At 39.6% G+C, this 13872-nt stretch overlaps 1 protein-coding gene across 3 annotated transcripts in view; it reads right to left on the bottom strand.

Annotated features, from left to right (window-relative positions):
- cacna1c (calcium channel, voltage-dependent, L type, alpha 1C subunit) overlaps positions 1-13872 on the bottom strand; it is a 550322-nt gene that overhangs the window by 155157 nt on the left and 381293 nt on the right. For all 3 annotated transcript variants that reach the window (XM_052030488.1, XM_052030489.1, XM_052030490.1), the window contains one exon: positions 7479-7625. In XM_052030488.1, the coding sequence (XP_051886448.1) occupies positions 7479-7625 (147 nt within the window). The remainder of the gene's footprint in view (positions 1-7478; positions 7626-13872) is intronic.

Here is a 13872-nt window from a genome sequence, read left to right as displayed (position 1 = left end):
CCCTTCCAGAAATAATATTTTGCACTTTGTATTACTGGGGTGGGGGTGGCAGAAATTATTGATATCTTCAGGAAGGCACTCAGCATTTCTCTCCTTCATTTTGGCACCTCATTAAAATTTTGAAACTAGAACTTACTGAGGCTTCTACAATGATAAGATTGTTGGTTATTGTTTTTTTTATTTGGGATATGTACTGTTATTCACATTTCCTGGCTGACACTATGTCTATTCTTTTGAATTTGCACTGCTCTCCAAGATATAAATGTATAATATATGAGTAGGGATTTTAGAGTGGAGCTGTATTTTGTGCAGGAAGTGGTAGGTATAGGGCTGCTATTGTGAAGTTGAGAAACCAAATATGTGTTCTCTGAATGTGAATGCAGGGGATCTTAAATAGAATGAAAACATAAGATGCTGGAAAAACTTTGCAGATTAGGCAGCATCGGTGGAAAGAACAGTCAACGTTTTGGGTCTGCAACCCTTTGTCAGAACTGGAAAAGAGAGGGATACAAGTTGGTTTTCAGATGGAGAGAAGGTGGGGGAGGGATGTGTAGAACAAAGGAAATGTCTCTGAGAGTGTTGCAATGAATAACCATAGGCTTGAAGACAGGTAGAATCTTTAGAGACGAGTAAAAGCTAACTAATTAATTGATAAAGCCAGAATAATAGAATATTAATGTAAACTAACAAGGAACATTTTGACAGATAGTGAGACCTTTTGAAAGTATACGAAATGTGTTGGTCTCAAAAGCTGAGGTGATGGCATTAATAATGGGACAATTAAAAGAACAGAGAAGTTTAACATGCATTGTGAATCTGGCTTCACATTAGAGGGCAGAAATATCATGCCAGAAATAATACGAAACATAAAGAAATAGAAGCAAGAGTAGGTCATTTAGCCCTGTTTCTGCTCCACCATTAAAAAAATACAAAAATTTATAAATCTCTTTCTAGATTATAATCAACAACTAACTCCTCACAGTTCTCTTGGGAAATTAAACGAAGGAAATTTCTCCTCACCTCCATCCTTTGACACTATAATACCCAATCCTAAACACTCCAAACAGGAGAAACATCATCCATGCATGCACTTTCTCAAGCACTGCAAGAAATTTGTACATTTTAATGAAATCACCTCTCATTCTTTGAAATTCAAGAAAATATGGGACCAATCTACTTAACCTCTCCACATATGGAAAACCTGCCATCGCAGGAATGAATCTGGTAAACCTTTGCTTTACTCCCTCACATAGCATGGTAGCGTAGTGGTTAGCGCAACGCTATTACAGCGCCAGCGATCGGGGTTCGATTCCCGTTGCTGTCTGTAAGGAGTTTGTGCGTTCTCCCCTGTCTGCGTGGGTTTCCTCCAGGTGCTCCGGTTTCCTCCCACATTCTAAAGACGTACGGGTAGGTTAATTTGGGGGTTTAAAAATGGGCAGCACGGACTCGTTGGGCCGGAAGGGCCTGTTACCACGCTGTAAATAACAAAAAACTTCTTAGATAGGGAGGGCGGACCTGTACATATTACTCCAAGATGCAGTTTCAACCAGGATCTATATAGTTGGAGTAACTGCATCCCTGCAGCAGTCCACTGATCACATCTTGCCAACATGAAATTAAGCTGTTTATTCCTACTCTCTCTTTTCTATCCATTTACCTATACATAATCCCTATCAGTATATTACTCCCAACAATGTGCACTCTGTTTAACAATTTCCTGCATGGCACCTATCTTAGGGCTTCTGAAAATTTGGATACTCATCAATTTGTTCACTATTATCCAATCTACTAGTTATAACCTCAAAAATTCCAATGGATTTTCCTTTCATTAATCTCAGTTGACTTTGTCCAATATTATTATTTCCTAAGAGTACAATTACCACTTTCTTAATACTTACAGCATTTTCCCAACTACTGATATATCTAACTGGTTTATATTTGTTTTCTCTTTCCCTCTTTTCTTAAATAGTGGAAATTGCTGCAAAAAGGAATGAAGAGCTTAACATAATCTCTATCAGTAGGGACAACAATTAATAGACAAATTAATAGGAACAATGGAGACACAAGACACTGCAGATGCTGGAACCTGGAGCAAAAAACAAGTTGCTAGAGAAATTCACAGGTCAGAAGCATCTGTGGAAGGAAAGGGACAGAAGACATTTTAGATCAAGACCCTTCATCTGGGCTGAAAGATAGAAGGGAGATAGCCAGTATAAAGAGGTGAAGGGAAGGGGTAGAGCAAGAACTGGTAAGCAATAGATGGATTCAGGTGAGGAAAGGCAACAGCAGCTGGGAGGCGAAAAGTGGAGGCGAAGGGCTGAAGATGCTGGAATCTGACAGGAGAGGAAGCTGAAGCATGGAACCAAGTGGGGGTATATGGAAGGCAGGTGGGAACAGTGGGAGAGGGAAACCAGTGGATGGAGTGCAAGATTGATGGGCAGATGGAGGAGAGGTAAGAAAGGATGATGGGGCTGGGGTGAATGTACGAAGAATTGGGTAGATCGGGAGGAGAGAGAAAAGGAACAGAGGATGAACAGTTTACCTGAAACTGGAGAATTCACTGTTTAAGCCGTCAAATTGTAGACTATCCAGGTGGACTAGAGGTGCTTTTCTCTAGTTTATGTTTAGTCTTACCATGGCAGTGGAGGAGGCCGAGGATGTGGGAATGGGGAGGAGAATTAAAATGGTGAGCAATCGGGAGCTCCAGATGGTGACTTGAGCGCAGGTGCTTGGCAAAGCAGCCGCCTAGCTTATGCATGGTCTCCCCAGTGCAGAGGAGGCCACATCAGGAGCATCAGATGGAATAAACAATGCCAGAGGATCTGCATATGAATCTATGCCTCACCTGAAAGGGCTGTTTAGGGCCCTGAATGGTGGTGAGGGAGGAAATATAGGGATAGGTGTTACACCTCCAAAGGTTACAGGGGAAAGTGCCTGGGGAAGGAGAGGGATGGGTGGGGAGGGATGAGCAGACCAGGGAGTCACAGAGAGAGTGATCCCTGCAGAAAGCAGAAAAGGGAGGGGAGGGGAAGATGTGACTGGTGGTGGGATCACGTAGCTGCTGGAAGTTGTGAAAAGTGCTGGATGCATAGCTGCTGGGGTGATAGATGAGGACCAGAGGAACCCTATCCCTGTACTGTCTGGTGGCAGGTGGAGTTAGAGCAGAGGTGTGGGAAATAGAGGAGATGCTGGTAAGGGCTCCATCAATAACAGTGGGAGGAGAACCCTGTAATGGGGAAAACGTCTGGTAGGTCTCCTGAACTTGATGGCTTGCATCCCAGATTTATAAAGGATGTGTCTGCTTATAAAGTGAATGCATTGTGTGATCTTCCAAATTGCCCTAGATTTTGGATATATCCCAATGGATTGAAAAAATACAAAGAAAACTACAGTTCAATTAGCCTAAGATTTGTTATTCGATCATAAGACCATAGGAGCAGAATTAGACCATTTGGTCCATTGTGTCTGCTCCGCCATTCGATCATGGCTGATCTATTTTTCCTTCTCAACCCCATTCTCCTGCCTTCTCCCCGTAACCTTTGATGTCCTTATTAATTAAGAACCTATCAACCTTTGCTTTAAATATACCCAATGACTTGGCCTCCACTACCTCTTGGCAACGAATTCCACAGATTCACCATCATCTGGCTGAAGAAATTCCTCCTCATCTCAATTCTAAAGGATCATTCCTTTACTCTGAGGCTGTGCCCTTGGCTCTTAGACTTTCTTTCCAATAGAAACATCCCCTCTTCGTCCATTCTATCAAGGTTTCAATGAGAAACATCCCCTCTTCGTCCATTCTATCAGTAGGTTTCAATGAGATCCTCCCTCATCCTTCTGAACTCCATCAAGTACATGCCCAGAGCCATCAAACACTCCTCATACATTAAGCTTTTAATTCCTGGGATCATTCTTGTGAACTTCCTCTGGACCATCTCCAGGGCCAGCACATCTTCTTTAGATATGGGGCCCAAAATTGTTCACACTATTCCAAATGCGGTGTGACCAATGCCTCATAAAGCCTCAGCAGTACATCCTTTCTTTTATATTCTAAACCTCTTGAAATGAATGCTAATATTGCATTTGCCTTCTTTACCACCAACCCAACCTGCAAGTTAACCTTAAGGGAATCCTGAACTAGGACTCCCAAGTCCCTTTGTACCTCTGATTTCAGAATCTTCTCCACAATTAGAAAGTAGTCTATTGCTTCTACCTCTACCTGCTTCACTCACAGTCACAACCTACTGCTCTTGATCATTGACCGAATTTGATATAGTTAATCTTAGGGGTGTGACTGCCTCCTAAAACACAATGCCCAGGTAACTCTCCCTATCCCTCATGTGTCACAGTGCTTGAAGCTCAGATTCCGGCTCATCAAGTTTAAGCTGGAGTTCCTCAAGCAACCAATACTTGCTACAGATGAGGTCACCAGGAACCACAATGGGGTCCACCTGCTCCCACAGCATACAGCTACAACACATCACCTGGCCCTGCATCTTTAATTAGTTACAATTTTTTTTAATATACCTAAATACTTTGTTGTTGTTATCTGATTAACATTGCTTAAATTACAATTACACGCCTTCCAAGCAACCTATCTTAACAAACAGTTTACAAAAGGGAAGTTAAAAGAACCTTACCCACTCTTATTTGGGCCTCTTACTCAGCTTCTTCTTGCCAAAGCCCCCCATGCCAACAATAGCTGCTCTGCTGTAACCTGCCTCACTTTAATTGGCTGCTTGGTCTCCCAATTAGTCAATCCTGCTGCTGCAATGCTCTGCTCCGCCTCCTGCCTTGAAATCTCACTACACAGCTGGTCTGGTGTACTCACGGCACTCTTTTAAACTTATTGGACAAATACTGGAAATTATTATTATGGAAATGTGAGTAGGACACTTAGAAAATCATACCATGATTAGGCAGAGTGATCGGATTTTGAAAGGGAAAACAACTTGTTAAGTTTCTAGAGATCTATGAGGAAGCAACTGAAATGCTGGATCATTGGTAGATGAGGTGTGTTGGGATTCCAAAAAGTTGTCAAATGGAAAGTTCTAAGAAGTGAAGGGCACATAGTCCATTTAGTGCCATAAGCAGAAAAATTTCTGCTTGTCAAACTGTAACTAGTGACACAGGGATGGGGTCCTAAACCATTTACTTTAATATTTACAATACAGAAGGTGGCTGTTCAACCCATGATGGCAGTTGATAAAGATTTATCTTGCATAATGTCACCTTCCAGCACTTGTTTTGAAGCCCTGTAGGCCAAGGTTCTTCAAGTACACACGCAAGTACTTTTTAAATGCAATGAGGCTTTCTGCCTCCATCATCACTTCAGGCATTAATTCCAAACCCCAATAACCTCTGGGTGAAATGTTTCTCTTCATCTCCTCTCTAATCCTTCTGCCAATCATTACAATGCTACACCTGAGACTTTTGATCCCTCAGCTTTGATAAATAATTCCTTCTTATTTACTCTATCAAGACCCATCATTATTTTATACGCCTTAATTACATTTTCCAAACAAAACACTCAGCCTATCCAATCTTTCTTTATAACTATAATGTTCCAGTTTTGGCAAATTTCTCCGAAGCTTTCTCCAGTGCAATCCATCCTTTCTGTTGTATGATGACAAGATCTGTACATTGTACTCTAACTGTGGTCAAACTATACAGTTCTCGCATAACTTCCCTGCTTTTACATGCTAAGCCTTAACTTATGGAAGAAAGCATCCCATTCACCTTCTTTGACCTTGTTGCCACTCTCCAAATGCATTACTTCACACTCCTCTGGATTAAGAAGGGTTGTTAAGAAGGCATATGGTGTGTTGGGCTTCATTAGTCGGGGTATTGAGTTCAAGAGCCACCAGGTAATGTTGCAGTTCTATAGAACTCTGGTTAGACCACATTTGGAGTATTGTGTTCAGTTCTGGTCGCCTCAGGAATGTGGAAGCTTTAGAGAGGGTGCAGATGAGATTTACCAGGATGCTGCCTGGATTGGAGAGCGTGTCTTATGAGGATAGGATAGGTTGAGTGAGCTAGGGTTTTTCTCTTTGGAGAGGATGAGATGTAACTTGATAGAGGTGTACAAGACGATAAGAGGCATAGATCGAGTGGACAGTCAGAGACTTTTTCCCAGGGTGAAAATGGCTAACACAAGGGGACATAATTTTAAGGTGATTGGAGGAAGGTATGGGGGGGATGTCAGAGGTAAGTTTTTTACATAGAGTGATGGGTGCGTAGAATGCACTGCCGGCAGAGGTTGTGGGGGCAGATACATTAGGGACATTTAAGAGACTCTTAGATAGCCACATGAATGATAGAACAATGGAGGGCTATGTGGGAGGGAAGAGTTAGTTAGATGTTCGAGCAGGATAAATTGTCAGCACAACATCGTGGGCCAAAGGGTTTGTACTGTGCTGTAATGTTCTACCATACTTATGCCCAGTTTACATATCTTACTGCACTCTACAGCTTTTGTCCTCAGTTTGCCACATAGCCAATTTTTATATCAACCCCAAAATTACTTACCAAGCTGCACACATTCTAATCTAAACCATCAACATCATTACAAAAGACAAGGGACCAAACACTGAGCTCTATAGAAACCTGCTGGTAATAGTCCTCCAGTCACAAAACAGCCATTATCCTTTGTTTCCTGCCACTGAGCCAATTTTGGATCCAATTTGTCACTCATCTTTGGATCCAAAAGAAATTATTAAAACAAAATTTAATAGAATAGTTCTGCAATGGAGCAGATAACATATTTCATATTTTCTCACGGCACAGAAGGAGACTGTTTTAGTCCATCAAGATAGTGCCAGCTCATAGTGCAACCTCATTCCCCAAATTCCCATCAACTCAGCCCAGATTCTACCATTGACCTGCACACCAGAAGCAATTTACACTGACTAGTTAACCTATCAACCCACATATCTTTGGGCTGTGGAAGGAAATTGAGCACCTGGGGGATAACGAGTCACAGAGAGAAAGTACACATTCCATACTGTCACTGTTGGAAATCGGGATTAAACCTGGGTCAATGGAGCCGTGAGGTAGCAATTCTACTAAATGCACCACAATGTGGGGTCATTTGTTATTTCTTTCAGACATTCCCTTTCATTTCAAAAGAAAAATAAAACAATATAAAAAGTGTCCTGATACAATCTATCAGTTTCTCACTACTTAGATTTACTTACAATCCAGTCCCTGATGTCAAACATTTTGGTTTTATGTACAACTGCAACATATAATGATTTTTTTGTTTATAGGTCTGATAGGCTGTTTGGCATCTTCTATGAACTCTGTATGTAAGTGACAGTTATCGTCACTACATGGACAACATACTCATCATTATCTTCAACATTAATGATTATGTCAAACTATTTCTTCATCATGTGGAATAAAGAATAAATAACAATCACTTAGAGTAATTAGTCACTAGATTTTTTGCAAGGATATGCAGACATTATGGTACTTACTGTGGCCATCCTTCAAAAGTAGAGACAGTGAACAGGGCCATCATAGCAGAGGGAACACTATCAAAGTTAAATGCACTATTCTTCCATTCTCGATCTTTTATCATAGGCTGATTTACATTCCCATCTTTGTACAAAATATACTGGCCTCTGCCAATAGAAAATAAATATGATCATAAATTTCCAAAACTTATAAATTACATCTCCAATGTGTAAAATCTTTTCAATCCCACCTGTTATGGGATTTCCTCTGTTCCTGCACCTTGCAGTAAGTGTAAGACCAGATATGTAATTTGCACTCAGGCCATTTCTGAGCCCACTTGCTCATTAGTTTCAATTGATCTCATGATAACTAAAATAGTGTAGCAGAATAAAAATGAATTTACAGGCGTTTCCATTTTTACCTTCAAGTTCTAATAGCTGAAGCCTCATAGGTCACTTTCATATTGTAGATTTATGTTAATACAAATAGATTTTCGATTTGCACCAACATCAGAGTCATTAAAATCACAATTCAAAACTGATTCTAGAGCAAAACAAAAAGCAGCTTCCATGGAAAACAGAATCTTACATCATGTAGATTTGGTATCATGTTAAGTATGAATTCACTTTAAGATTCACCAAATTCACTAACTGCTTACAAGTTTTTTTCCCCGCAAGTATTCTGTAAACCTACTTGACTTAAATAAGTGCTTAGAGACATGGAAATCTTCGCCTATATGTAGGAATATTTAATATTTCCATTCGCTGTGAGAGAGTTCAATATTCAAGCATCCAAAGAGCTCTCTGCTGGCAAGAAAGCCATGGAGCAGTCAGCAAGGAATAATGTTTTGGCTAGCAGGTGGTTGCAAAAACATTACTATCAATATTACTATCAGTGATGAAGGATACTGCAAATGGTACTTGACTGCTAATGTTCATTTTTTTCCTGTTCTCAAAGATATGTTATGGCCCATTTTGACATTTCATCTGAAACTAGAAGGAATGTAATCTTTATTAGAAGCTCATTCTCATCACAATGTATCATTATGCTCATCAATGACCAACACACAGAGTGACCTTTTTTCTTAATTCTTAATCTAAGGCATACACATCTAGAAATTCTTATGCAGCATGAAGGGTATACTACAATGGGTGCAGAAACTGAGTGGCTTTGATCATTGCTGTGATTGGCTCTCCACGGAAAGCACACCTGATAATGCACATTTTCAAAATGATGAAGCCCAGTATTTCTTTCCTGATCCTGGGCTTGGAAGGAATATAAAATATTCCTAAAAGACAGAGACTGAGATAAGTATAAAATGAACTATAGGTTGGTGGAATATAAAAAAATTTGAGAGTGGAAAACTGGCAGCTGGTGATGTGATCAGGGTGAAAGGAAAAGACTGGCAGGGTAGTGACTTCAGGAGTGGGATACTGGTAGATAGATCACGGAGACACCAAGAAAGACAAGCAGTTGCCATTTTGGAAGGATCATAGGAAGATCAGCACTTGGTTCTTGCGAGGAATCTGAGGAAGACTGGCACTTGGTATTGAAAAGATCAGGTTTAGGATCAGGCCTGGCCTCATGGGAGATCATGGACGGCAGTGGGGAGGGGGTGCTCAGACCAGGGGTAAACTGGTTCAGGCTGGAGAGTGTGGCAGAGGTTGGTGGGAGGAGACCTAAGGATGAATATAAGAATAAAATAAAACATATGAAATAGAAACTGGAGTGGCCCTGCTCTACCAATCAATAAGATCATGGGTGATCTTTTACATGATCTTATACCCCAGCGCCACTTGCCTGTACTAACCCCATATCCCCGATTCACTTAATATCCAAATATCTATCAATCTCTGTCTTGAATGTAATCAGCAACTGAGGTTCTACGGCTCCTTTGAGCAAAGAATTCCAAAGACTCATTATAGTTTGCATGAAGAAAATTCTTCTGATCGCAGCCTTAAACAGTACACCGATTATCTTGAGACACCCAAAGCAGGGAGAAACATCAACTCTGCATCTACCTCGTCTAGCCCCATAAGAATTTTGTATGTTCCAATGAGGTCAACTCTCATTCTTCCAGACTCCAGAGAGTATAGGCCCAGTTTGCTTAACCTCTTTTCAGGGACCACAATGTAAAAACTGCTGCTAGACACCCAGTTCAGACCTGCAGTTTGCTGGCAGCATTCAAATAAGGCCTCATACTGACACATACTTCTAGACAGAGCAGTCAATCTGCTGACAGTCTGTCTGTTGTGAGCAGGAACTGAATTTCTCCACTTAGATTTTTGATCATAAGATTTACATGCCCTATCCACTATTGATGACGGTATTTGGCAACTTTCATCCAAATGTATAACTTTTAAGTAATTTACAGAATATTTGACAGGTCTAATTATGCAAAATGCTATAAAATATAGTAGATGTATTGATTTGAATAAACATGTTCCAAGAACAGGTGCTTGGGAACACCATGAACTTCAGCTTCTCCAAGTCACATACTGTTCTGATTTGGAAATATACCACTGTTCATTCAACATAGTTGGATCTAAATCCTGGAATTTCCTGCGACAAGCATCTTCATTCAAAAGGATGCAGTGGTTAAAGAAAGTGGTTCACCACCACCTTCTCAAGGGCAATTAAGGATGGGCAATAAATGTTATCATTGCTAGTGATACCCACATCCTGAAAAAAAATCCAATGGAAATGTGAAATATTGTTTAGACTATGCTTGTATTATTCCATACTTTTAAATGGAATGAGACAGGATAAGTGATATTTCATAATTAACATTAGCCAAGTGGTTGGGGAAGCTGGATCTTTTTATATTTTAAAGAGACATTCAGAGTTAGGCAGTAAATTCTATAGTTCTGGAAACTTGTCTTCACATTCAATACAATTGTAATCAATCATTAACTAAGTTCACAATAAGCCCTGATATGAAACCTAAAAGCTTATGGGAACACTCTTGAAGCACATACAAAGGCTCTCTGGGTTATTGATGACATAACTTACAGAAATCTGACTTTATGCAAATTCTTCCACACGTTTTAAAGTATTTTTCAAGACAGTAATAATAATAATGAAATGTTTTTTGGTATTCATTAATGACTGGATACAGTATATATTCCAGTAATTTAATTACGGGTAGTGTTGGGGTGATTATTTAGTGAAATGAAAGAATCAAAGTGTATGTAGAGCAATATGGTATGGGTTACAAAAGAAAACAGACATTTCTGACTTATAGAGAGATCAGCCTGTGGCGAGTTCTCAGGGGAAAGTCTGTAGACTAGATTAGGCTGATTATAATGTTCATTATTACTTCATATAAAATATTTTTCATGATATTTACTAAGCCTGATCACTTTCATAGCCATAAAATATCCATAATTCCCTGTGTGATGAAGCAACTTTAATGTTGGCAAAGCCCAAACCAGTTTTTGCTTCAGTTTTAGTTTTTAAAACTGTTTTAAAATAGGTGAAGCATTTTTGGAAGTCAAATAGGGGTAGAACATTACTCAGTAATTGGTTGGGCACTAAGGAATATTGATAAACAGAGAGACCCAAGGATTCAAGTCCATAGTTTCCTGAAAGTGACAAAACAGATCTATAGAATGGTGGAGAAGGCATATGATGTGCTTGCCTTCAAAGGTCGGGACATAGAATATTAGAGTTGGAACATTATTTTGCAACTTGATAAAACACTGCTTAGGTTGCACTTAGAGCACTGTATGCAGTTCTGGTCACCACAGTAAAAGAAGGATGTAATTGCGCTGGAGAGAGTGCAGTGGAGATTCACCACGATGTTGACTGGATTGGAAGACTTTAGTTATGGGGAGAGATTGGATAGGCTGGGCTTGTTTTCCCTGGAGTGAGAGAGGCTAAGCGGTGACCTGATAGAAGAATAAGAATATGGGAGGTGTAGATAGTGTAGATAGTTAAAATCTTTTTCCCATGGTAGAAGGATGAAAAACAAGACAGGATAGATTTAAGGTGAGAGGAAGGATTTTTAGGGGCAAACTGAGGGGTATTTATTTTTTTTTACATAGAGATTGGATGATATCTAGAACGCAGAAGGCTGCATATGCTGGAATCAGAAAAATAAAGAAGGTAATTAGTGGAACCAGTGAGCTGTGAATTCCTTACCTGTATCTATCTTCCAGCCATAAATTCCATAAATTATTTTTTTAAAAAAATCAAATATTTAGTTCAGTTCAGACTTTCACCCAATGCTATTTCTAACCTAATTTATCTAGTTAATGAGTTTCAAGTCCAACTTCATATCAGTGTGGAAACAAAACCAGCATTCTTTTAAGAATGAAAGCAATGAGTATAAATTGACTGCAGCTTCCACTGTCAAATTCATGACATTATATTTCTAGCATTAATATTCTCAAAATAAATGAGTAAATGACGTGATGTCATTTCAAATCTACAACAAATGAAAAGCTAACTGATCTGCCGTAATATCAAATAGTGTCTGGTGCAACTAAACTGAATTTTTTTCTTGTCTGACCTCGTAGTCAATGCACGTATAATTGTATTTCTTCTTGTTTTACAAAGTTGGAACAAATTCTAACAATGGTTTGAAGTGAACATTCCTATTACAGGTTGTTAATTCAAGTTTGCGGAAAATGAAACATATAGGTCACACATAATGCATTTTGATCCTTCGTGGTTTAAGCGGAAGCCAGATTATGGCATAAATTTTAAAAACAAGTTGTTAGTTGACTGATTTTAAAAAAAAGTTCTGATGGGCTTGGTAAAAAGTAGTGTTATGAGAAATATAGGAGCTAGTCTTCTGGCTGTTCTCTCAGTTAAGCAATTATAGATGGGTGACGAGGAAATGGAGAACATGAATGTCTGTGTTTCTCTAGTCACTGTATTAGCAGGACTCAGATATCAGTTTACACTGTTTTCCCAGAACTTTAATAGGTTCATAAACAAAACAGTCTAGTTCATGTATATGCAAATACATACATGAAACTCTAAAACTCAGTATATTGGAGTACTTGGTTCAGCAGCAGACAGTTACTAAGAATTCAATGACTGAAGGATAAAATGCTTTATACTTTTTCCTAAAGATATTAGAAAGAAATCTCACTGAAAATAGAGCATGACAGCAGTCCAATTTAAACCAGTGACCAGCAATTATCCTCTGGGAAAAGCACCCATTTTTATTTATGCTTGCCTTCTCACAGCATTTCCTGGACAGAGGTTAACATTTCTAATTCAGAAATAATCCCACTTCATCACTGCTTGTTTTATATGGCAAAAAGAACATTTGACCCATTCAGGAAAGGACCTTGGGAATTTCTTTTATATTAATTTTTGGTATTTGGGCATTGTCAGCAAGGCCAACAATTATTGCCCATTCCTTATTGTCCTTGAGAAGAATGTGGTGAGCTGCCATCTTGAACTGCTGCAGTCCTTCTCATGAAGGTACTTGTTGATTTTGGGTAAAGAGTTCCAGAATTTAACAACAATGAAGGATGGGCAACATATTTCCAAGTTAGGATGAAAGGGAACCTGCAGGTGGTGATGCTCTTGTCCTTCTTGGTGATAGAGATCCAGGGTTTGGGCAGTGCTCTTGGGAATAGCTTGGGTGAGTATCTGCAAAGCATTTTGTATATGGCATGCAATACAGCCATTTTGGTCTATGCTGGAGGGAATGAATGTTCAGGGTGTTGGTAAGATGCCCATCAAGCAGGCTGTTTTGTCCTGGATGATGTTGGGCTTCTTGAGAATTGCTTGCATTGCACTCATCCAGCCAAACACAAAGCCTTTTATCATTTTCCTGATTTGTGCTTTGCATATGGTGGAAGGGCTTTGAGATGTCAGGAGGTGAGTCATATACTACAAGATATCAAGCCTTTGGCTTGCAATAGTGTCATGGTATTTGTATGGCTGGTCCGGTTGACTTTCTGGTCAATGATGACCTTCAGGATACTGTTAGTGGGGAATGATAATGCTATTGAATATCAAGGGTGGGTGGTTAGATTCTCTCTTGTTGGAGATGGTTTTTGCCTGGCAATTTTGTTGCACGATTATTACTTGCCACTTATCAAATCATGCTGCACTAGGTCTTGGGGCAATGAGACATGGATTGCTTCATTTATTGAGGAGTTGCAAATGGAAGTGAATATTGTGCAATCATAAGCAAATACTTTCACTTCAGACATTATGAAGGAAGGAAGGTCATTGATGAAGCAGCTGAAGATGATTCAGGTTAGGATACCCAAGAATTGCTGCAGTGATGTGCTAAGGTTGGGATTATTGATCTTTGACAATCATAACTAAGTTCCTTTGTGTGAGATATGACTGCAGCCATTGGAATGTTTTACCTTTGATGCCAAATGGCTTCAATTCTACCGGGATGCTTTGATGCCACCCTTGATCTAAAGATGCCTTAATGTC

Source organism: Pristis pectinata, chromosome 15 (genome assembly GCF_009764475.1).
Source record: "Pristis pectinata isolate sPriPec2 chromosome 15, sPriPec2.1.pri, whole genome shotgun sequence".
NCBI classification, from domain to species: Eukaryota; Metazoa; Chordata; class Chondrichthyes; order Rhinopristiformes; family Pristidae; genus Pristis; species Pristis pectinata.
The sequence above is the reverse complement of the archived record's forward strand: the minus strand, read 5'-3'. Positions and strand labels throughout refer to the sequence as shown.